Source organism: Littorina saxatilis, linkage group LG4, assembly GCF_037325665.1.
Source record: "Littorina saxatilis isolate snail1 linkage group LG4, US_GU_Lsax_2.0, whole genome shotgun sequence".
Lineage (NCBI taxonomy): Eukaryota > Metazoa > Mollusca > Gastropoda > Littorinimorpha > Littorinidae > Littorina > Littorina saxatilis.
This window is the reverse complement of record NC_090248.1, coordinates 44,103,760-44,130,043: the sequence shown is the minus strand read 5'-3', so window position 1 is coordinate 44,130,043 and position 26,284 is coordinate 44,103,760. Positions and strand designations below refer to the sequence as shown.

General features: G+C 43.2%; 1 protein-coding gene across 1 annotated transcript; it reads right to left on the bottom strand.

Moving 5' to 3' along the window:
* Position 1: 1 nt before the first annotated feature.
* On the bottom strand, positions 2-26,265 carry LOC138964839 (polynucleotide 5'-hydroxyl-kinase NOL9-like). The gene is made up of 14 exons (XM_070336886.1): positions 26,191-26,265; positions 20,594-22,298; positions 20,010-20,229; positions 19,473-19,788; positions 19,052-19,139; positions 18,161-18,258; positions 17,831-17,864; positions 17,236-17,372; positions 15,376-15,527; positions 4,465-4,550; positions 3,903-4,128; positions 3,380-3,449; positions 2,574-2,707; positions 2-2,024 (listed from the first exon to the last, which is right to left on the bottom strand). Exons 2-14 carry the CDS (start codon positions 22,252-22,254, stop codon positions 1,929-1,931), a joined length of 3,318 nt encoding a protein of 1,105 aa, XP_070192987.1. The 5' UTR covers positions 22,255-22,298; positions 26,191-26,265; the 3' UTR covers positions 2-1,928.
* Positions 26,266-26,284: the final 19 nt, after the last annotated feature.

Sequence of the window (26,284 nt, the reverse complement as noted above, 5' to 3'; positions counted from 1 at the left end):
ACATTGTTTGGAAAAAACTTTAATGAACTATTTCAGCATTTAAATAAGAGTATAATGCATGTTAAAAAAAAAGGGTGTGTGTGTGGGTGGAGGCATGCGTGCATGTTTGAAAACACTATACATGTACAAACTCAGACAAGCTAACTTGCAAGTGCATGTACATAACCAAACTTTTAAAAACATTTCACAAAATTAGAAAATGGATTAAAAAAAAAAGTAACAAAATCCGATTGCATATATGTACATGTCTTGGTAAACTAAACCAACCAGAGAATGTACTCCCCCCAAAATTATCTTTGTATTAAGCTTTCTTGAGACCATTTGCAATGCAAAGCATATCACGTTATAAAGAAAATGCATTCTTTCAGGAGAAAAAGCAACCAAAGAGAGAATATATATATATAACTTTAAAAAAAATTATCTATGCAATAATCTTTCTATTATCAATGCAAAGCATGTCTGGTCTCAGAAATGAAGTGCATTCTTTGACAGAAAAACAAGAAAAATTGGTACTGTTTTCTCAGTGTACAACATCACTATACCCTTGTTTGATAATGAAGACAATGAGGTCTGAGATCAAAGTAAACTTAATGGTTATGATTTTTGTTTTAATTTATCTCCTGTCCATGAACAAACTTTTTTTTTTAAATCAGTGATCTCTATCCTCCCTTCTTTTGTTGGCAAGTTATTAAAGCATGTCATTACATTGGAAATAAGATCTTTAAAAAATATCAGCAAAATGAAAAGAAATTTGAAAGTTTTGCCAAATTCACATCATCTTAAAAATTGCAATGAAAAACTCAAGTTATTCCTCATTTGAAGCCTGGCGTAAAACAATCCTGCCCTCCCCATCAAATAAAAAAATGATTTTATAGCATACCTACATCAGGCCATCCTCTTTTATCAATCCAAGGATTCATAGCCTTCTCAAACATAAACCACATGGACATTTCTGACAATTCAAGCTCTGAATGCTAATTTTACACAAGAGAAACAGAGAAACATATTATTGTAAGGATTTTAATATTTAAAAATCTTTACTTGCCTGTCTCTCTTGATTATTGTTAATGTCAGATATCATGCTGAAACATTACATTTTTGTGCCAAAATTCACATTGATGAGAGACCATCAAAATCAGCTAACCAACAAACAAAAAGAACATTTAAAAAATGCAGAAAAAGGGGAAATATAACAAAACTACAAACTGCTGACACACACTTCAATTATGACCTTTCAGAAACAATTTTCAACCAAAAAATAAAAGTAAAACAACTTAATATATACAGTTAAAAAAACAGTGATTGAGAAACAAATACTGTATGGACTCTGCAAATGTAAAACATTGTCAAAACAGCAACAGAAAGAACAGATTAACTAAACAAAAATAGCAAAACATGCACTTGCAAAAAAACTGACGACAAACATGATTGAACTAATTTTTGATTTTAAAACTGACCACAAACATGATTGAACCAAAATAAAACAAAAACCAGAAATAGTGTAGAAAAAAACCAAACCCATACATACAAACATGGCTCAATTACACTGCATCTCAAATAATTTGAGACTTTACTCTCGAGAAATCCATTCACTGGGAAAATCAACAAGGTAAACAAACCAAGCAACAAAACAAGGCATGTAGTCAAATCAGACGTCTATTCATTACAGTGGAACCCCCCTTTTAAGACCCCCCAATTTAAGACTTCCTCCCTTTTAAGACCCTGTTTTCTCAGACTTTTTCTTCATAACCTCTGTAAATTGACCCCCATCTTAGATTCTCTCCCGTTTAAGACCTGATTTTCTCAGATTTTGGAGGTCTTAAAATGGGGTTTCACGGAAGTAGCAAAGCCTTTGGCGGTAGCAGGGATGTCTTTGACAATAGCAGGCCAAGTGACCACAAATCATACACAGTTGAGAGTGTTGAAGACTAGTTGCGACGAGGCATTCGACTACGCGGTCGCACAGGAGCCAAAGCCATGGCTGGTTCCAGGGCGTCAATGTACGGAACATCCTCCATGTGACTCTGAAACCAAAAGCAAACATCAGAATTAGAACTCCCGCCTGCTTCTGAGAAGACCCAAACTCCTCAACAACAAAACGCTAACATAAACCTTTCAACTCCTGATTGCTTGTGAAAAGCCCATGACTTCATTAGCAACATGCAAACGCCAGTTTTCCATCAAAGCCCAATTTCAAGAAGTAACCCTTATCTTCAAATCTGGATGCTTTGTCTTTAGATACAAGCAATTACATAAAATGTCTGAACAGAAAACAACAAAAACACCTTGGCTCCAGAAAACGTGAACATTTAAGAACAGTCAGCAAGTATTTCTTCATTCAACCAGGAATATGCGAGTACATGCTTACATGCACACACACACTGACACATGCTTACATGCACACACACACTGACACATGCATAAACAAACACGTGCGCACACGAACACACACACACTCGCGTGAAAAGACGCAAGCACAAAAACACACAGACGCAGACGCAAGCACACACACACACAAACCCCCGCCACCTACACTGGCGCAATAAGTTTACAGTACAGCATCATCAACCCACCTGTTTGAGGAAGAGTTGGTCAGGGATGTTGACCGACCCCCTCAACAGTGTGTTGACCTGTGCCAGGCGGTCAGGGGACATGGGGGTCACCACGAACAGCGTCTGTTTCTTGTGGTCAATGGCACGCACTAGACCTGAAATGTAACATTGAGAAATATTGGCAATGTGAGATGAAAAGACAGAGAAAAACGGTGAGAGAGAGAGAGACTTTTGGATGGTTTATTGTACTTGTGGCCATTGGCCCATTTACAAACCAGGGAAGAGGGGATGTGTGTTAGGGGAGATTATTGGAACTACCTTCACTTATACATATATACGTATCCAATAATCATTTACAATTACAACGGTACTATCTCTAACATTTTAGTGGAGAGAGAGAGGATGGGGGGAGAAAGACCAGGAGAGAGAGAGAGAGAGACAACAGCTGTGTGTGTGAGAAAGATAGGACGTGAGGTATTCCAAGGGAGAAGGACAGAGAATGTTGGTAAGCTCATTGGTTTATAACCTGTTTTTACATTTCATTCCAGTTCTGTGTGTATGTGTGTATGTGTGTCTGTTTTTTTGTCTGTGTGATCTGACATTACTGAGTTTCTTTATCTTTCTTTATCTTTCTTTATTATACTTCACAAACACTCCCCAAGATCCAGCTACAGATGTGCATTATTTTCACATCATCACTGAACTAAAAATACTTCTCCCCACCAGGTGTGTAAATTTAACTTTTTTTCCACTTCAAGAAACAAGCATACCCACATCCCCCTCCCACCTAATCCAAGAAAAGATCATCATTAAGGGAAATGAATTACCGTATCCAAGGCATTGGCAGATGGGCGTCTCCTCAAAGAAGAGAGGAAGGTCCTCGCTGATTCTGACAGCCTGAAAAAGTTAAACAGAATTTGTTTTGTCATACATGTACCTCCTTAACAGTGTGCCTTCTCTGGCAATGCATCATGTTTCAGTACAGTCACTTCACTGTGGCCAAGCATATCTCGTGGTCAGCCTTTGGTCAAACTTTTTCTTTATTGATCAAATTTTACAAGATCCAAAACCTTCCAAGCGGCTGCATTACATACACACACATGCACTCACCCACAGACACACATCCACACACAAAACCAGACATCCAGATAAACACACACACACACACACACACACAGTGGCACAAAAAGTTGACAAACACAAACACAAAACCACATACACGGTGGTGCGCACAGACACACAAACACACACACACACACACACACACAAACTATCTCTCTCTCAAAAATCAATAAGCTAGAGAAGTAGAAAAACAGACAGACAAACTCTATCCCCAACCCCATCCCTTACCTCTGACAAATCAGCTCTGCACAGGGCAACAACGGAAGCATTCAGCGTGTCCACAACCAGCCTACGAGGCACCACGCTGTGGCAGACATGAACAGCAAACCTGTTCCACGGCACCATGTACGGGACAGCAGAGGTCAAGGTCACAGTGGTAGGAAATCCTTGCATCAGGTGGGACAGAAGGGCAAGGTCACGCATGTTCTTTGGGGTCAGCTTGACCCGAGTGTGACTGTAAGCAAAGAGAGCACAGCAATGGTTAAAAAAAAAAAAGGAGAAAAACAACAAAACAGAAAACATCACACAGACAGGGGACAAAATTCCCAGTTTTTCACAGGATAGGACCAACAAAAAACTGTGAGGGGGGGAGTTGTCTTAAAACAGGTCTTGAAAGGGGGGTTCCACTGTTTTATAGCAATGCCTCCACAAGCTGAAAGGACAAAGAACAGATACAGTGGAACCCCCTTTTAAGACACCCCAATTTAAGACCTTATGTTTTCAGATTTTCTTCTTTTTTTTCATAAAAAGGGGGGTTCCACTGTACAACAAAACTGTCTCCTCAACTTACTCAAAGCGTGAAGTGACCAGAGACTTGACCGCAACCAGCTGGTGTTTCTTTCTCTTTGACCCAGCGTCATCAGCATCTCCCACCACCTGTTGGTCAGTTTTGAGAAAAAGAGAACAGAATTGAGACCATCATAATCAGTACGGTCAGAAACATCGGATCTCACATCCATGAATGTTGTAAAGAAAACGCACCCCACTGGCCACAAGTCTAACACAGCCTTGTCGAACGCCATTTAAACAGCATCTGATGAAGACGTTTTAACTACATGTACTATGTGTGGATATTATCAAATACAAAATATCTAACTGTAAGTATTTATGTGCGAGGCTAAACTTGAACGTACCCTGACTAACTATCTAAGAGGGAGAAAAAATGACAAAGTTTCAATCAATCAGTCAGTCCGATGGCAATCCGTGTACATGAATTTAAGAGCCTGTTCAGTTCTCTCTTGAAAATGAAATCAAGCGCTCATGGTTTCCTCGACAACCACAGCCTGATTAAAATAGTTCAAGCCTATCGCTGACAAGTGCAACCATAACCACTACTACATGTGTACATGTACTAACGCTTATCAACAGAAATAATGCAGACGGTGATGACAAACAAAATATAACACACAGGAAGTGTGCACAAGACATCCATCAAAATAGGACAGACAAAAATAAGCCCTATAGCTACTGTCAGCTCCAAACTTTCAAATGACAGTGGATTTCCCCTTTTAGGACACCATGATTTTAGACTTCTCCCGTATAAAGATCTTTTTTTACATTTAGTCAAGTTTTGACTAAATGTTTTAACATAGAGGGGGAATCGAGACGTGGGTCGTGGTGTATGTGTGTGTGTCTGTCTGTCTGTCTGTGCGTGTGTGTGTGTAGAGCGATTCAGACCAAACTACTGGACCGATCTTTATGAAATTTGACATGAGAGTTCCTGGGAATGATATCCCCGGACGTTTTTTTCTTTTTTTCGATAAATACCTTTGATGACGTCATATTCGGCTTTTTGTAAAAGTTGAGGCGGCACTGTCACACCCTCATTTTTCAATCAAATTGATTGAAATTTTTGTAAAGCAATCTTTGACGAAGGCCGGACTTCGGTATTGCATTTCAGCTTGGTGGCTTAAAAATTAATTAATGACTTTGTTCATTAAAAATCTGAAAATTGTAATTTTTTTTTATATAAAACGATCCAAATTTACGTTCATCTTATTCTACATCATTTCCTGATTCCAAAAACATATAAATATGTTATATTTGGATTAAAAACAAGCTCTGAAAATTAAAAATATAAAAATATAAAATTTCAAAAATAAATTTTGATTTAATTAATATACTTACCAACTCACATAGATAGCATTAACTTCAGTTAAAGTGCTAGGACACTGAACTACGCTTCACCCCAAAGGGGAAGCAACCCCCTAAAAAAGAACGGCATTGACCTATAACCCAAGCTATACAAGAGTCGAGGTCATACCGTCACGTGACCTATCACGCGTGACTCGACCGCCGCCGTGCTGGAAACTCACTCCTACTGAAGTGATCTGTTCATTTTTAGGGAAACCCTAAGCAAAACTTCGTTTTGTGATAAGACATGGAAGCACTCTTACATGGCAACGTGGGAAAATAACTCTGAAACAAAAACCGTATGCCATACAAGGCATGGTCCTTGATGGTTATTTACACTACCGGTGTACTGCGCCTGCGCAGGATGTATACCGGTGAAACCCATTCCGTATTGAAACATATAACCCCTTAAAAAAATTTGCGGGGCAGGCCGGGAGGGAATCCAATATGTGAGTTGGTAAGTATATTAATTAAATCAAAATTTATTTTTGAAATTTTATATTAAATTACATATTCTTACGCAACTCACATAGATAGCAGATTGCTAATTTAGGTGGTGGGCAAATGAACTCACAGTTAACATCTTGCAAGTATCTGGCCTGTAGCTACAAAAGCTGGCAAACCGAAATTAATGTTCTGCCGAGCACCAGATACGTTCCCAGGAAAACATAAAAAGACATCTTCTGCGGAAGATGTCTAGTAGATGTGTATTAAAATAGCGGGTACTTAAAATACCCCGCCGATAGAAAACTCATGACTATGTCCTTGAACGGTCAATGAGCTGCATTCATGACTTATGTAAGTCTCTCAGACTTGAGAACAGATAAAGAAGAGGCCTACACTCTGACCTCTTGAGCCCGTGCTGCCTGAAAAGGGAGGACTGACTGCCCCCCCCCCCTTTTCCCTGCCACCACTGTAGGCATTGCCTAATCAATGTGGCAGTCCATTTAGCTAAGGTTGACTTCACTAAATCATTGCCTCTAGAAAAGTTGATGGAAATAAACAAAAGCCTTTGTTCTGGTGATCTAAACAGATCAGTTTGTTTGTTTATTTGTTGCTTAACGTCCAGCCGACTACACAGAGCCATATCAGGACGAGGAAGGAGGGGATGAAGGGGGCCACTTGTCAAGCGAGTCAGAAATATATTTAAACTCGAAATGTACAATTGTTAAATATGGCTCTAGCAGAGCCAAAATATTGCAAATTGGTAGAATTGTATTATCGGATCTGGTTACCCCTGTTTCTGCTTATTTGTCAGAAATTTTGAATTAAACCTAAGCGCTATAGATCAGTCTTTCTCCAAAGAGATGTCTAAAGCAAAAACCAGACAGAAAATGCACTTACTCGCACTTCTCTCAGAAGCTACTAGAGTAAGTATGACGGCTTCCCGTATTTAGAATAACAAGGCTAATTTGTCAAGGATTAAACAATCCGAACTCAAAAACTCCGAAACTAGGAGCAAATCCCAAGCCGGGACTGGAGATTTGCTTTCAGCCAACCAAAGGGAGGTTCCCTTAATCACGCTGGCTAAAAAGAACCCAAGTGAAAAAATGTTTTGCGACCTAGCTGTGTCAGTGCAACTGATATCGCATAAAGTCTTAATTCAGAGACGTGGGAGAAAATTCGGAAAGCCAGGATAGGTGGTTCGCCACCCGCATTGAACGGAGAGAAGTGGGGTTCTTTAAAAATACGCCAATTGTTCCAAGCCAGTCAAAGTGAAACAAAAACGAAGACGCTGAACCCCTATGGAATCTCTAGACCAAATCCAGAGATGAGGCAGAAGCCCCTGAGCGTCTCGATGATTCCCGTACAGTAGACACCCGTGTGGCTCGAGTGTAAAAAACGGCGCCTTCTTGCCAGCCTAAAGGACTGGCAAACAAGATTGAATGGGCCCATAATGTGAGACCAACAGGCCGCTCAAAGTAGAATCGAGAGTATTATCCGGGAACGGGGAGACGAACATTTAGCAGAAGGTGATAGTACCGAGAGGCAAAACTTCTATCAGCGGCTTCTCCAAATTCACCAGAAGGAGTAGAAGCGCATAGCGAGATAGAGTCCGATCCAAGTGGACATTCCTGGCCGACCGACTAGAGTCTGCCAAGCCATAGAGCCTCTCAGAAGGTACTTCACTGCTAATAAGAATTCGTGGTGGTAAAAGCCACATCAAAACCTCGCATGCTCGCTGTGGCAGTGATAGGGAGCGAGATGCCACCCCCTGCTTCTCGTGATAAAAGACCACTGTGATGTTGTCCGATTGAATCAACACCTGTTCTCCCCTGACAAGGGGAAAGAATTCCACAAGAGACAGAACTGCTTCGCTGGTGGAGAGAGAACCAACGGGAACGCCCTGTAAGAGCAGTGGTGTGAGAATCCAAAGATTGGTTGTGTCTGTGAACCAGTCAAGAAAAGACACTAACAGTAACATGTTCCGGCTCTTCATTTGATTGCTTATCAAACGAAACCAGAGCCCTGAAGAACTGAATTAAATAAAAAGTAGCCACTTCCGATCCATTTTGTATATCCAAAGGTGGAAGTAAACATAGGCACGATCTATATAAGTGACCCAAAAGGAAGGGCCCCAGTGCCTCCCTCAATAAAGTGAGAGTTCTAATCGCCCCTCCAGCCGCTGTGGGAAAACACAGAGGCAGAGAGAAGAACGCTAAGACTCCAGTTGACAAGTGCCAAGAGTATGCAAGAAATCGTGCTATTGTTTGCCCACTGAACCCTACCGCTAAATCGCCTCGAGGAGATAAAGTGGTGGGTATTTGGCAACGTGCCACACCGAGAAGAAGATAAAACCCAAAGCTGAGAACGGCCAGCTTAGCGCTTTTCTCTGATAAGAAAAGCCGAGGCGTGCCGTGGGCTTTTCCTTTTGCTGTGAGATTCTCTCTGTTAAAGAGTCCGCGTGCAAAGAGGAGGATTCGCAAAGAAAAACCCTCGAGCAAGGAAGAGATTTAAGTCTCACCGACAGAACAATACTGTCGGCCGAGGCCTTTTCCCAGAAGAACAGCAAAGCTAAGCCCTTTGAATATGTGTCCCGACAGAACACAAAGGCATCCCATCCCGTGAGTACGAAACCGCACAAGGGAAAGAATGAATCAAAATCTTGCACCAAGACGATAATAGAAAGAAGTGCGGCCACGATCTTCCACAGCCAGGAGATCATTGTTCTTGAAAACAGACAGTTTCTCCTTGCTATGAACATTAAAGATGTATGATCGACAAGTACGGTGCAACCGGAAGCGGTTCCGTAGTACGAAGAAAAGAATAAACTAAGTTCTTAGGCTTGGTGTAACCTAGGCCTACGGATATCGCTCAGCGAGTGAAGCGTTACTTGCGCGGGTGACGCAAGCGAAAGCAACGCCGCATCGCTGCCCACAAAGGAAGTGATGGAAAAGGAGAATCATATGAGAAAACTTCCGCAAGTTCAATTCTAGAGCCAGACAAGAAAGCGTCCCTGCGTGTGTAAGCCGCATGTGCGTACAACCGTGCCGCGACTGACATTTGTTCGGCTGAAACCTTAGCCAAAGAGGCCAGGAGTATGAGGACGTCTTTCACGCTAGCGTCGTTTCGAAAATCGAAAGGATTCAACAACACCGCGACCGACCGCGAAAGAGATCGAAGAAGTGTCTCTGAAAGAGACGCAAGTTCCAACGAGTATCTTCCCGTCTCCCCCAAACCAAGTAATGCGCCTTCAGAGTAAGCGCAAGCTTTGTCCAACGATAGACATCCTCCCTGAGATTAGCCAACTCCGGAGTGACCGGAAGCGGTGCACCCGGCAAAGCGTAAGTCTCAATAAGACTGTGATGACGACGGGAGAGAGCAAACTTGCGTGAATGAAACGAAGTGCTCGCTTCCGTAACTGGTCTGAGGCAAGCCATGGCTGAGCAGCATCAGGAGCCTGACCGTGTGCAGCCAGTAAAGGCACAGTATCCACAGGCAAGCTATTCTCAGAACCCGAAGTTCTAGCCAGCACCTTGGAAAGTTCGCAAGCAACAGAAGGAGACTCGCTAAAACGATATCCCTGAACTTCCGTTAAAGCAGGGCGGAAATCACACACCACTGAGGGTGGTGGTGCCGCAGAGCTTGTCATAGCTGTCACCCCTTCAGCGAAGTACTTGGCAGACACCTGAGCTGCAGTAACCATAGCTGGTTTAAGTTAGAGTGACAACTTGCCATCAACTTCCTCCTCAGAAACTGAGTGAGAATCATCGAACTCCGAATCTGCTGAGGCTGGACCGTGAAAGTCGCTGTGACTAGCTGCGTCACTAAAACGATCCACCACAGGCGAGGCTGATTGCAAAACAGAAGAACCGTGCAAAGCCTGCCCGAAAGCAGCTTCCTGCCCAAAAGGAGGAAGTTGAGACATGTACACATTCACCGAGACATAAAAGTCTGCCCGTGAGTACATCTGTCTCGTTGTCCGGTGTCAACCCCCCGTGAGTTCCGCTTGCTAAGAGCGATAGCCTCCGGGGAGTCGAACTTTCACCCCCCGGCCGTGGCGGGGGGGCTACTAGTTCCGGCCCAACTTGTTGTCCGGTGTTGACCCCCCGAGTTCCGCTTGCTAAGAGCGATAGCCTCGGGAAAGTCAAACTTTCACCCCCCAGCCGCGGCGGGGGGGCTACTAGTTCCGGCCCAACTTGTTGTCCGGTGTTGACCCCCCGAGTTCCGCTTGCTAAGAGCGATAGCCTCGGGAAAGTCAAACTTTCACCCCCCAGCCGCGGCGGGGGGGCTACTAGTTCCGGCCCAACTGGAACACTTTCACCAGAGAACCTGGCTACCGGTGAACCTGACTAACCTGTAGAGCGTGAACGCTCCTCGTATGAAGTAAACACACTCCTCTGCGTGCACGTCAGCCGAAGTGACTGTGCATGAAGGCGGAACCTCGATGCGTGACAACAAACTGCGTCGCCCACTCCCGCCGGGAGCGAGCGCAAACTCGACGAATGGCAACATGTTATACATTTGGGTCGAAAACATCTCAAAAAGGGAAGAAAAACTATCTTAAACACAAGTATTCTCTTTCCCACTGCGTTTGTCTTGGCTGAAGTAACCTAAATTTAACCTGCTTCAGCACGATTGGACTCATAGGGTCCAAAATTAACAGACATTCTTTCTTTCTTCTTTATATGGTGTTTAACGTCGTTTTCAACCATACAAGGTTATTTAACAGACGTAATAGTTAGAGACTGAAATGGTAGTGCCTTTGCCTTTCTCTTTATGCGAAACGTAAAAGGAGAAACCTCAGCAGCTACTGACTAGTCTGTGGTTTCTAATTCTCCTTGTCAGCCATTGCTGACAAAAACCAGTCTGAGATATGATATTGATAAACAACAATCAGACCGAACAACGGAGAAAGAAAGAAACGCAAGCAAAAGCAAATAAATTAAAACGAGCTCACCCAAACTTGTGCATGAGAAGCAGGGACCTGTAGACGGGGTGAAACACTGTCCAGAAGACAGTAGGCTAAAAGCCTGCAGCGTAGTGTAAAAAGCGTCCGAGCTATCTGGTAGCTGAAGTAGGAGTGAGTTTCCAGCACGGCGGCGGTCGAGTCACGCGTGATAGGTCACGTGACGGTATGACCTCGACTCTTGTATAGCTTGGGTTATAGGTCAATGCCGTTCTTTTTTAGGGGGTTGCTTCCCCTTTGGGGTGAAGCGTAGTTCAGTGTCCTAGCACTTTAACTGAAGTTAATGCTATCTATGTGAGTTGCGTAAGAATATGTAATTTAATTATGATCAAAATTAAATTTCCGAAATCGATTTAAAAACAATTTCATCTTATTCCTTGTCGGTTCCTGATTCCAAAAACATATAGATATGATATGTTTGGATTAAAAACACGCTCAGAAAGTTAAAACGAAGAGAGGTACAGAAAAGCGTCCTATGCAGCAGAGCGAAACCACTACCGCGCTGAACAGGCTCGTCAGTTTCACTCCGTTTTGCACAAGCGGCGGACTACGGTCATTGGGAAAAAATGCAGTGCGTTCAGTTTTATTCTGTGAGTTCCACAGCTTGACTAAATGTAGTAATTTCGCCTTACGCGACTTGTTTTTTTCTCTAGAAGTTCTGATCACAACCTCTATAAATTTACCTCCATTGGCTGCATTATAAGACTTCCTCCTTTATAAGACAAGATTTTCTCAGATCTTAAAAAAAAGGGGGGGGGGGGGTCCTCTGTAAATGCATTCAATGATCCATGAACAGTTTACAACGATCCCTTCTCTCATTCCTGACCATCAAAACAAGCAGACTTAAAGCACAAATCTTTCTTCGTTTTTACTTTCTTGGTGTTTTGTTTTGTTTTTGTCACCATCTATTTCTTACACTTTAACAACCGGTTGCTAGGACTGCATTATGTTCAAACTTCAAACTGTAAATCCTAGGAGCCCTACATAGGAACACAATTCATGACAGTTTCGAAACATACAGGTATACCTGACAGTCAAACTGGAAATAAATGTTTGAACTTTTCCCCTAAAACGCTAAACAGGAATAAACCGGAAAATTAGCACTCCTGTTAACATGATGACATGACAATGAACTCAATCCCTTAGGAGAATGATACACAGCCAGAGAAATGGGAAGAAAAAGACAACACACACAAGAAAACCAAGCATGTACCTTATGAGAAGGGCATCAGGCCTGGTTGTTCCACAAAACGTGTGACCCATAACTACGGAGAATGCAGCTGATACAGGGCTATCAGTGAACAGGGATGGCGGCAGGGGTTGGGGGAATGCCAGCAGGATTTGGGGGTAGAGGAACAGTGGTAAGGGAGGGAGGTTTCCATGGCGACAACTGAAGTAATGTTTTCTTCTTTTAAAAAAAATAAAAAGGAAAAAAAAACGACAAAATATTTTCCCATAAGAATTCTTGAATATTAAAAGCATTAAAATGTTGTTATTAAAGTATGAATTGAATAAAAAACAATCTTTTGATATATTTGCAAAAGAAGAGACCAACACAAAATAATGTTAAAAAAACAAAGAAAAAAACAACGTTGAACAATTCAAAAGATGAAATTTTCATCAACTATTTTTTTCCAAAATGTTTTGGCAAATACAGTGAATAAAGACTCGGTGAGAAGAAGGGGGGGGGGGGGGGGTGGGTAGAGGGGAGAGCTGGGACCAGGGAACAGCAATTGCTCAGATTTTGAGGGACAAGTTGGCAGTGATCAGTAGACTATTGATGGAGCAGTGTAGGAAAAAAGCTGATGACAGCTCCATCAGATAACCACAGCTCCATACATCAAACCACCAGCAGTGGATTGGGCAAGAAGAGAAGCAGTGAGTCAGTGACCAAAGCAGACACCGATGTAGGGATTGCCAGGAAAAAGTCAGCAGCGATCAATGGACTATGGGTGGAGCTGGGGCATGGCAACTTTTGTGCTGATAACTGCTCCATCAAATATCCACACATCTAATCCACTGGCAGTCGATCAATGGACTATGGATGGAAGGGGGCAAGGTGCCTTTAGTGCTGATAACTGCTCCACAAGCCCATACCACTGGCAGTTGATTTGGCAAGAAGAGATGCAACCAGCGACTACAGCAGACACTGATAACGGAATTGCAAGGGACAAACGGGAGGTGATCTGGTAGAGATCAGCAAACCCCGAATGCAGTTAGGTAAAGGTGGCTTGTGTTGAGATGACGGCTCCATCAAAGAACCACGGCAAGTCAGTTGCGCTGGACTTACCGCTTGGGCGTTTTGTGGTCAACTTGGAGCGGGCTTTCGGGGGAGAAAGGATGTTTGCACAAAACCAAGCCCGCCAAGGGACAGTGCAAAACTGCCTTCCAGCAAGCATTTTAAGGCCTCTAAAACAGTGACTGGCCAAGTAACAAGGAGTCGGGGAATGGAAGAGTGGCTGGGAAAGGGGCAGGGGGATTGGTGGGGGTGTGGGGTAGGATCAGGCCTGTTGCTTGGGTCACCTGCAGATTTTTAGCATGGAAGTGGGGTGGGCCAGTGAGATGGAGAGAGGCCTGTTGCTCAGGAATAGGACACTTGAAAGTTTTTAGCATGGGAGTGGGGTGGGGCAGTGAGGTGGGGAATAGACAGGCCTCTTGCTCAGAACACACGAAAGTTCTCAGCATGGGTGTGGGGTTGGCCAGTGCAGTGGAACATAAGTCACATTCAAAGGCCTCTTGCTGTGGACATCTGAAAGTTTTCAGAATGGGAGTGGGGTGGGCCAGTGAGGTGGGGCATACTGAGGCCTCTTGCTCGGGACACCTGAACGTTTTCAGCATGGTAGTATTGGGTGGGGCAGTGAGGACGGGGGTATACCCGACCCCTCAGGCTTTTCAACCTGAACCTTGAAGAGTAGCTTATGAAGTTAGTGCTAGTTCCTATGAGTGAGAACGGTGGTTGCATCTCTCCATGAATTTCAATATGATACTGGTATTTCAGAGTTTGGGAATTCTGGGATTTTGATAAGGAATTGGGGGATGGGATGGAGATATGAAGATACCAGCATTTAAGTAGGGACTTTGTAGTTCAAACTGATGCCGTTCTCCCTCTCGATAGACTGACCCTTGTTTCACATAAACAGGCTCCACAGCTATCTCTTGTAAATCCATGTTGCTGAGCATATGATAAATAAGAATGGAGAGAGGTTATCATATACCTGAATTTCAACATTCCTCTTATTTTAAGTCAATAGCTAAAGGGTTGAAACTGAGTAGAACTCAAGAATCAAAAGGGGCTTTCAATGGGAGCTTTTGGAGTGATGGATAAGGGACTATAACGGATTCACTTCAAATAGGGGTTTGTAGGTGAGGTGAGCTTCACTGCTGAAACAGTTGCATGTTACTCAAGCCAGCATCAGGGATTTGGAAAAGGTATTTGACTGATGAGAGTCAATACTGACGCGGTTGCAAGATGTAATTCAAATCAGCAACACGGACTCTGACAGACCTTTCGATGCGACTGTTTCTGGTTGGTGAGTTTCAATGAAACTGAACCAGTTGCATCTGGACATAATTCAAAACAGCAACAGGGACTCTGATGGGACCTTTGCAAGGACAGGCTTGGTATTGCAACTGTTTTACGTTGATGAGTCTCAATGATGAACCAGTTGCCGTTGTCACTGAAGACATCATAGCAACTGTCTCACTTTGCAGGCGAGTTCCAAGGGCGAGCTTCAAAGTGAAACATTTGCATTCGGGTATGACTGAAAACAGCGGGACGGGACCTTGGGCTGAAAACAGGTTCTGAAGGGAATTCTGGGACTGGGTGCTGCAACTGTTTCAATTTGAAGCACAGGAACTCCGGTAGCTGTGTTTCAATGCTATAACAGCTGTTTCAATCTGAAGCACAGGAACTCCGGTAGCTATAACAGCTGCTTTTGGGTAAGGAAACAAGAACTTTTCAGAAATGAGGACTGGGGATCATGTCCGTTTCACTCCCAACAGGGAATCATGGGGCCTGGCTTCATTTCAAAGCCAGCATCTTCAGCAGAAGTGGGGGACACAGAATTTCTGCCTTGGATGATCTTCAGGGTGAAGAAACATTGGTGCATAACTACCGCGACAAGGGCGGGGGTAAGGAATTCAAGGGGGATCACCCACGGGCTCCGTGTTGTACACCCAGCCAGCCTCAAGAGCAGGGTACTCTGGGGTGATGGCGGGAAAATTGAGAACGTTGGAGGCGAGATTCAGCTGGATGACCAGGTCTGGCGTGATGAGGTGAAGGATGTCCACGAACAGCTTCAGTCCAATTCCTGCCGTACAAAAATACAGTTATTATACAAAATACAGGTCATAAGCATAGCTTGTTGTGCTCCAGTTGTTTAATTGATTGTATGCAGCATTGTTATTTGTAATTATCTGAATTAAAACTGTTTAAACCAGCAATTTGTACCACCACTTTGAGCTGTATTTTCTGTCAGTTCTAAGATAAATTATTTACCTGTGTAAATTCTAACATACCCTATATGTTTCAAGTTCAAATGCAAATTTATATTACCTGTAAAGGATGAAATCATTTTTCTTATTGTTTCTGTACATTTTATTTATATATTGTTCATAGTCAGACTTTTTTTTTTTTTTTGTGTTTTTTGTTTGTTTTGTACCTTACACCTGTTCCTTGTTCCGGTATTCTCTCACGCCGCCCCGTCCCTGCATTCGCTGCTCCATCCACATCTGAATTTCGTTCCGCTGCCAGACCTGTCGATTTTACAGACGCTCCAGGGAGGGATGTCGGGTCGCTGCGGTAGGCTACCCTCGGAAGTTGACACTGCACTTCTGCTGAGTCACTTCGACGGTGTTCAGTAGTGGGTCTGTCCCGAGCTAACGGACTCAGCCCACTACCTACTATGCCCCCTACTAACGACATTGACTGCTAAGTCGCGGAGCCAGACTAAGTGAGCGTCCCCTCCAGAGAGCAGACCGCCACCACGTCCCTCCGTCGACCCCCCAGAACGTCACACGTTGAAGACTGACAGCAGAAGTACTATTCAGGGAAGGATGGAACAGGAACACTGAGACCAAGGTCACCATGAGAGCTCCGGGCATGAAGGGCCACAAGAGCAAGGACATTTTATAATTTTGGATGATTAATGAGATGAGGATGATTATAATGATGATGCTATGGATTTCCAATTTGGTTTGAGACTACGTGACAGGGCAGCACTCTACGCTTACTGTCATAGTATATCCTGGTGTCAACCAGGCCCGAGAACTGCCGCACCTGCGGTGTTGGTCAGGTAAACAGAACCTGAGCACCCTCAAAGTCGCATTCGTTAAGTGAATGACACTCGGCTGTGTGATTCCAGCCTTCCCATAGGAACCATAGCACTTCCACTCTGGGTAGGAGCCGACCGTAGCCCGAAAAACCCACATGACCCTGATGGGATTCGAACCCACGACCTCCCGGCCCGCAGCCCGATGCGCTAACCACTGCGCTACGGGGGCCGGTTTTCATAGTCAGACTTTTTGTTGTTGTTATAGATTGTCCATAGTCATTGTTTCTGTACATTTGTTGTTGTTGTATAAATTGTTCATAGTCAGACATTGTTTATAACTTTGTTCATAGGCAGTCCAGTATTCACAGGCTTATTCATTTATTTTAACATGTAAAATATTCCACTTGCACACAACCTGTAGAGCACAGTTCAGTTTTGGTAGCTCATCTTTACAGCTACTTTAATCCACTGCAACTATCTCTCGGATGAAACCATAAATTCAGTAACATCAACAAGTACAGAGGAATTGCACTATATCGCGTTCCACTATATTGCGAATTCGGCTTTATCACGATGACATGCTTGGACCCTGAAAAAAACAACGGACCAACATTTTTCCATGCAAAAATAAAAAAATTAATAAAAAAAGTACTTTTCTTTTCTGTTTTACTCGTCTTTTAGACTGATGTTTTTTACCCCAAAGACCGCGATGAAGCGGAATTCTACTGTAGATGTAAGCACACACCTTCGTTCCAGCCCATGGTGTTGACGATGAGGGGTGGCGCTGGCTCCATCTGGTGGTAGGCCTGGAAGACCTGTTGCAGACACTGGATGTAGCGGGTGGGGCCGTCCCCAGGGCTCACCAGTCCGTAGAAACACATGCTGCACACCACAAGATTGTTTTTGTTTTAAATTGTACAAAGTATTCAGAAATCAACAAAAACGGTTAATTAATCGAACATCCTTTAGGTTTTTAGTAACAGACAGGTTTGACTGTATTACTTATTTAAAGACTCAGCTCTAGACTTAAGGGTTTTATCATTTTAAACTAAGATGATGGTAATTCGCAACACAATTCAAACATACATGCTAGGTTTCTTCAGTATGTTTTTTTTTCTCAGAGGAAATTGATTTCTATGTGTCAAACGGTTAGGCTCTGTTTCAAAATATGTGCAAATCTACGATGACAAATATGCACTGCACCTTATAACCATTAACAAGACATACAAGAGGAATGGAAGTTTAAGACTGGCACTTGCACAAAAACTGAGTAATGATGAAAAACACACACAGAAGCACACAAGTACAAACACAAACTAAAACAATGGTGAATGACATACCTCTCTGCAGTTCTCTGATGACAAAATGGAGGACCTGAAAGCAAAAGAACACAGTCCATATCAAACATAATGACAAACACTGAAGAACACAATTTTCTGTTTTCTAAATCAAATGAAATCAAAAATCCAAGAAAGAAAAGCAAAGAAAGCATCAATCATACTGTCAGGCACAACTTCAGCTTTGAAGTGGTCAATTTTTCCAACAAAATACTGTCAAGTAAAAGTTAAATTCTCTCTGTCTTTCTTTCTCTCTGTTCAGAAACTGTCCACAATAGTCATAGAAGTCCAGAAAAATTCAAACTGCTATTTTCCCACAAAATGTAATCTTACCAAACATAGGTTTGTCCACAACTGTAAGTGCCACTGTGCCAGGAGGAGAGAACTCTGTCTGCCCAACATCACAGTCCAAGTAGCACACTTTGGGAAAACTGAAAAACAAATGGTTCTTCTTAAAATTAGACATGGGTCATAGCTCAGTGCTTCGTGCAATGCATCAAAGTGTTTCTGATCCCAGGGTTAGAACTCTACCTGCATACCTGGATCAGGAAAAGAATATTTGTACAATGGAACCCCCTTTTAAGACCCCTCCCCTAAACAGATTTTCTGTTCATAACCTCTGTAAATTTACCTCCATTTTAAGACACCCTCCATTTTAAGACCCGATTTCTTCAGATTTGGGGAGGTCTAAAAAGGGGGTTCCACTGTACAGCTTTCCAGAGTCAACTGTACATCATACAGTGGTACCTGTGATGAAAGGACACCCTTGGGACCAGCCACAAGTGGCCCTACATTGCAGGTGGCCTTTCATGACAGGTATACTTTAGTAGAGGTAATATAAACGGGATGAGAGAAGGTGTCTTTTTAAGGGAGGTGTTCTCTCATGGGAGGGTCCACACATCGCAGGTACTGCTGTATATGTGAAGATTTCTGCCTGCTGGTCCTGCCTTTGCGTGCACAGTAAGCACATGTTAAAGATCACACACTAAGTAACCCGCAAAAGCAGGTATTGCAGACAGTGGCACACCTGAAACAGAATCCACAATCTCCTGATGACAGCATCTAACTGCCCTTGTAGCAACCACACACAAAAAAACAGTCAAAAAAACCTCTTGTGTAACTACAATCACTAGGAGCAAGAGCCAATGTTCGCATTAAAAAAAAAAAGAGAAAGGTAAATGTATACAGGTAAGCATCACCCAACAAACATACACAAATTCTCACCTGTTTAGAGCAGAGTTGACCATGTAGCGACTGAAGGTAGACTTTCCGCAGTTGACCCCTCCACACAAAACTGCAATAGGTGCAAGTTCTGAAAAAAAGATAAGCTACTGGAATTGGTGTTTCAAAAACAAGTGTTGAGCGCTTAATGGTCAAAGATATTCTCAGGCCTTGGTCTTTGGTAATGTATTAATTAATTTTTGATCTGATGCACTGTTCTAACCACCTGGCCAGATGAATGTCCGATAGCTTGGACACTTAGGATGTTTTCTGACACAACAATTTGTTGCAGCTTGGACAATTCGACCGATTTAAAAAAAAATCCAGGTCCAACTGATCTACTGTCCTATGTGTTTTGTTGGCTTTTTCAACATGACCACTATAGGCATCCCAAACAACAACCAAAGACAGTATTCATACTCACTGGACTCTTTCACAGCACTGTTCCACTTCTTCAATGCGTCCTCAAAATCATCCGATACTTTCAGAAACGATGACATGGCCTGGTCGCTGGTTAAGAAGGCAGCTCCAACCTTGTTAGGGTCCGGAGGAGGTGCTGTCTGTGGGTTTGGAGCCTTGTCAAAGCAGTAGCGGAAAATTTGTGTGAAAGGGGGGTGGGCACAGATGAAGTCTGCCGCCGGGTAATCCAGCTTCGTGGCCAGGAAGATGACTGCTCCTGTTGGGAAGTCCTTGGTGACTTTTTCATCCAGGCCCAGTGCTCGCGCAGCTTTTCTCAATGCCTGAGAAACAATAAAAAATATATACAATATGATGCCAATGATTAATTAGGATGCAATAACAATAAACTGTTAAAAAGGGTACTTTCACTTTCAGATCTTGCTAACTATGATTTCAGCATAGATCTATGCACTCTGATTCCTAAAATCACAATTCACAAAATGAATTTATATTAGAGTTTCTGATCTTAGTTCTTCCTTATGCACTGAGGTCAGCCACCAACCTTCTTATCTTTTTCAGCAGAACAGGTTGTTATGGTCAGTAGACTGGAGGTTGTTGGTGAGAAGAGGTCATGAGTCTTTGACCCCTGAGGGGTCATGACGTGTCCCATAACACTAATTGCCCCGGCCACCACGCGGACCTTAGCACGACCTCTGATGCAGATGTCCTGGGGGTGCGTTAGCAGCACAGCCATTCCCGCCTCGCAAGGCAGAATCTTCATTCTGGTGGAAGGAAAACATTTCAAATTATAAAAATTAATTAAAAAAAACACACAGTTACTGAGTTGGTGAGTAACATCAGTACGATGTTCCATTCAGAAATCATAAATTCCCTGGCTAGGCCTAGGGTCTTTAGAGCAAGTACTGTAGCCTCAGAAAACAGAATAAAATAAAAAGGCAAAAGCAAAAAAAGGCTCCATATTGATTACTGAATCATTATGTCTAACACAATTATTATGTCTGTGCGCAAAGGTAAAAAGTACTAACACACAATTTTTTTTATAATTTATAGACCTACCTTTTTGATTATTTTTCATTAAATTGTCTTGCAGAACAAAATTCAAAATTATCTCCACAAAGGACTTACCTTGCATCTTCATCGGAGCGCTTCTCCTTCTTGGGAGCAGGAACAGGTGTTTTCTTTGCATCTTTGCTTTCCGCTTGCTTGGCTTTTGACTTCTTATCTCCTCTGTGATTCTTGTCCTTCTCTTCGTCCTTTTTCTTTGGCTGTCTGTCCCTCCTCTCGTCTCTCCATGATCTTCTCCTCCCTTCGCGATCTGAATCTTGATCACTGTCACTGTTAGCGCGGAAATCCGGTGATCTGTCTTTCTGAGAGTTTCTGTTACCTCCCCGCTGCCAGTCGCGTCGCTCGGTTGAACCCTGTCTCTTACGTTTCGAGCCTGACAAAACATCAGTACCGTTTCTACCGTCTCTGCTGAAATTAGTTCTGCGTTGTCGATCAAATTCATCGTCAGAGTGGTGGTACGTTCTGCGGTCATAGTCTGGAGTTCTCTGTCTGCCGCTATAGCCGTCTCTGTGGGAAGGGTTTGCCTTTCTATTCGAGTCTGAGTCTCGTCGCCTCAACGCCTGGTCTCTCGGGCGATCCAGGAAGCGGTCATCATCCTCTTGCCTTGAGCGATTTCTATTACTGTCCTCGTACTTGGAGTGAGGTCTTTCATCGCGAGAAGTACCGCGCCTGCCTGAGTCCTCGTTCCCCTGGCTAAAGCGAAACTCGTTGCGACTTTCTCCGAATCGTGGTAAAGCCGTGGTGCTGCTGCTCTCCTCGATCTGCTTCTTGACGCTGGTGGGAATTTGAACATCCATTAACGACTGAATCTTTGATGACCCACCGACTGCAGGGTTCTGAAGACTGGCCACCTTTTGTTTCTTGTTCTTTCCTTTCGTGTTTTTCTTTGATGCTTTGACTTTTTTCTTTTTCAGAGACGGTGCAGGGGCTACCATCCGCCCTTTGTCGGAATTCACCGGGTAGTCTGGATAGTTTCGTGTGTTTGGACGGTCGTTTTCCGAGCTGTATTGTTGTTCGTCTCTCCAGACTTTAGCCGGTGGGGGTGAAGGGCTGTGGTAGTTATCGTCACTCAGTATTCTCTTCCTAGTCTGCCTGTAATCATCATAGTCATCGTCTGTGCTCCATCGTCGCTGATCTTCGTTGTCAGAAAACTGCTGACTGCTCTGTTTCTTTCTCCGGAGACTCTCATGCAGACATTCTTCATCAGAATCCGAGTACTGCGCCGACACTCTCGCAACTTTCACAGCTGTGTCTCTTGGAGGTTCCACGCTCAGGTAATCATCCTGGTGTCTGCTGCCAGCTCGTTCTCTGTTGGTCACAGAATAATTATCTCGTCTGTCGAGTTCCTCCCTCTCCCAACTTCTATCAAACTGCTCATCCGCACAATAGCGAGCTTGTGTATGGTCACTGCTGCTGTTTCTACGGACATTCTCATCATACCTGGGGTCTCTTGAATACGAATTGTTCTCCAGTCTCTGATTGTCATAGTCATTGTAGTCCTTATAGGTTCTGTTGTCGTATGATCTACCAACAGGGCTGGTGCTTCGTCTGCCCTGGTGGCTATCTATGTTGCTGTCATCTCTCCACTCTGTGCTGTGGTTTCTTCCACTGCGCGGTGGTGACTTGTAGCTGTCCCCTTGAGGATTTCTGTAGGAGCGTGATTGTCGCTGATGCACCTGGTCCTCTGAGTAGACTTGAAAGGCTGATGCTTTTTTGGACATCACTGCAGCTGGCTGGTTCACGGAGAACACACAATACTGCACACCTGCAACATTTTCATAAACACTTTTTCATTTTCATCTTTATTTTTGCTTTTACACATGTGCGTATACACACACAGGACAAAAGACAATCTATAACTCCTGCCCCCAAAGCAAAAAAATGGCTAAATCGGGTTATTGACAAAACATAATTATTTTTCTGTTTTTAATACTGTGTGCGGGCTGCTTCCCCCCCCCCCCCCCCCCCCCCAAACTAAAATGGGCTATGACAAAGTTTAGTTTCCCAGTACAGTCCCTTTTTCCTCTACACAGTGCATGAGAATTGCATAATTTGTAATGTAAGTTGTAACCTTACTCTTTAGGTACGTATAGATATCCAAGTTTCCCAATTGCTTCGTTTCCGGTCGATTTATGTGGAGCACGTGATGAGCACAAAAAAATATTGGCGGTCTAGAAGTGTCGTCTGCGCAATGATCGCGGCGGCTTTCTTGACCGCCAAGGACGACCGCGCACGTTGTGAGACGTCATTCGTTAGACCTCATTAGGGACACTCAATGAATGAGTCCCATCATTAGTTCAACAACCTATAGATACATTGGTCTGTATTGCATGCATAATTTGTAACTTGTGTGACCATCGTACTCATACAAACTTGATTTCATAAATATTTCTGTGTCCAGTTGGTTCTTGAATCTGTTAAGGTTAGTGGCCGCTTTAGTCTTTTATTTATTTATTTACTAGCAGTCAGGCCCGGCTTCGCCCGGGAGTAAGCGGAGCCCTGTAGCAATTTAAGACGCTCGCTATCCCATTATCATTACCTCCTTTGTTTGGATACAAAAAAAGAGTTATCTCCCTTACCTTCTAGAAATTTCCGGAACTGTCCAGTTAATTTTTCTTTCTTCATTTCTTCCCCTCATAGGAGCAATAGCGAGTCTCTAATATCACTGGCATGATGTGCTTGCTACAGGTGAACAGTAGGCACTGAACTGGTCTTGCACCATATAGGCTGTATTCAATAAATGGGAGGTCCATAATCTGAGAAAGGAAACAATGAATCAAGAAACTAAAACCCAGGTGCACATCTGCGGCACCTAGGGAGTGTACGTGCACACTATCTTGTTCCTGCCTCTTGCCATCTCAGAGGTATGGCGACCACAGACAAAAAAGAGTTATCTCCCTTACCTTCTAGAAATTTCCGGAACTGTCCAGTTAATTTTTCATTCTTCATTTCTTCCCCTCATAGGAGCAATTATAGCGAGTCTCTAATATCACTGGCATGATGTGCTTGCTACAGGTGAACAGTAGGCACTGAACTGGTCTTGCACAGGTGAACAGTTATCTCCCTTACCTTCTAGAAATTTCCGAAACTGTCGAGTTAATTTTTCATTCTTCATTTCTTCCCCTCATAGGAGCAATAGCAAGTCTCTAATATCACTGGCATGATGTGCTTGCTACAGGTGAACAGTAGGCACTGAACTGGTCTTGCACCATATAGGCTGTATTCAATAAATGGGAGGTCCATAATCTGAGAAAGGAAACAATGAATCAAGAAACTAAAACCCAGGTGCACATCTGCGGCACCTAGGGAGTGTACGTGCACACTATCTTGTTCCTGCCTCTTGCTATCTCAGAGGTATGGCGACCACAGACAAAAAAGAGTTATCTCCCTTACCTTCTAGAAATTTCCGGAACTGTCCAGTTAATTTTTCATTCTTCATTTCTTCCCCTCATACAGGGGTGAGTTTTGGCGCTCGCCCGCTCGCCCCCGGCGACTTCAAATCGCGTCGGGCGGGTTCGAAATTCCTCTAAAATCGCCCGCCTGGCGAGTTCAAATTTCGCTGAAGCACAAAGTTGTTAGGCAACGTAGTCAATCGGAACGGCCGGCGAACAAATATCTCTGCGGGCGATCTCAAAATCTGTCAGTTCTCTACTGCCTACTCATCCCCCCCCCCCTTCCCCCACTTTCAGAAGGACTCCGGACTACCACCAATCAAGGCCAGACACATTGGCTAGACAGCTACCCCCCTCCGCCTCACTTGACCGTGTCATCACCCCTCCAGTGCCACGAGCCGCTGGCGATTGCATCATCAGTCAAAATAGTTAAACCCCCCTTCGTCCCCCCTCTTTGCGCTATTCACTTCACCCCCTCTCTTATATCTTATCCTGCGCTCACCAATCCTTCAGAGATTTTCACATGTTGTAAAACAGTTTCCTCTCAGATAAAAACTCGGTCATTGACCCTGAGTAAGAAGGTCAGTGTCTCGACAGGCAGCTGTGTTCAGATTGCAAGTACCGGTCATTGACCCAGGTCTCAAGGCCAACCAGCTTTTACAATGCATCTGCCTTTGATCTGACCGCCCATCCAGAGCAAACATATTCCCCCTAGCCCTCTGTATTTTTCCTTTGATGTGCCTGCTATGTACCACTGATCCAGTTTCTGGGAAATGTATAATTATGTCATTGACTGCAGGGATACTCATTGAGACCATTTTCCAAAATATATTGCTGACCAACTTAGTACAAGTAGTGACAGTACTACTGCTGTCAATTATTTCCCTTCAACTAAGGAAGTAAAAAAAAAAATTCTAGGATCAGGAAATCTGAACATCTGTTTGTTTTCATTAGGAAATAGAAATTAAATATAATGCTTTTGATTATTTATGACTTAAGCTGTGGTAAATTTGGCTGGTATGCAACTTTTATACTTCTGCTTGATCTAACAGTAATATTAATAACACAGGCATAAAGAAAAAGAAACAAAACAAGAAAGCAACTTAGAATTTTTTCTTTTTTTTTAGTCAGCTTTTTATACTTGGTTTTACACAACAAAAAACATAATTTGAATTTAAAAAAAATGCTGATTTACTCTTTTGTAGTGTGTGTTTATGTGGTAAGTAGAGTTCCATAGTAAATTACTTTGTAAATTGTGTGGTAGGGGGTACATAAAGGGGGTAACTTTTAGTGAGGTTTAGTGTGTGATTGGGTGACAGGGTGTGAATGTGGTTTTGATTTCTTGTTTCTTTGTGGCGGCTTTTATTTTAAATTCTTTATAAAAACAAGGTTAATTATCATTATATTAAGACATAGCACTTTAGTCATCAAGTTTTGTGTGTGTTTGTGGTAGTTATTAGTAGTGCAAATCCACATGTATGCATTATAAGTATGAATGTACGTCTTTTTTTGTGTATGTGGTTAGCACGCGACGAGCCGCTGGGGCGGTTGTAAGAAATCCCGGCAGGTTGGGGGCCGGTTGGGATTTTGGGGGGCCGGTTCAATTTTTGACTTACCGGCCCCCCTGGCCGGTAGCAAAAAAAGTTAAGGTACACCCCTGCTCATAGGAGCAATAGCAAGTCTCTAATATCACTGGCATGATGTGCTTGCTACAGGTGAACAGTAGGCACTGAACTGGTCTTGCACCATATAGGCTGTATTCAATAAATGGGAGGTCCATAATCTGAGAAAGGAAACAATGAATCAAGAAACTAAAACCCAGGTGCACATCTGCGGCACCTAGGGAGTGTACGTGCACACTATCTTGTTCCTGCCTCTTGCCATCTCAGAGGTATGGCGACCACAGACAGACAGACACACAGACAGACAGACAGACACTCTCTTTTATTTATATGTATAGATTAAGGAGATTTCTATAGCGCATAACTAAAAGCTCTATGCGCTTTACAATATCTTAAACCGATTCTCCGTAATCCCTGCAAGTTAAATCCTGTACTTTTGTAATTTTACATTGAAACCGGCTGCCTAAAAGTACAACTAAGAAAAGCAAAAATGAAGCAGCATTGTAACTTTTCCCCAGTTTCAGAGGGGTCAAGCACAGATGTTTCTCTGGGTCAAAAAAGTAAAACAGACAATGAACGTACACGCCAAATATGTTTTGCAACACACGGATTACTTGTGTACGCGATTGCTTCAGTCACAGACCTCTAGGATTTCTGAATGTGCATCAAAAGTCACGTTGATCTGTCCAAGTTGTTTACACCACTTCACGTGCCGGAAAAGCTTAGATCCGGAAGTC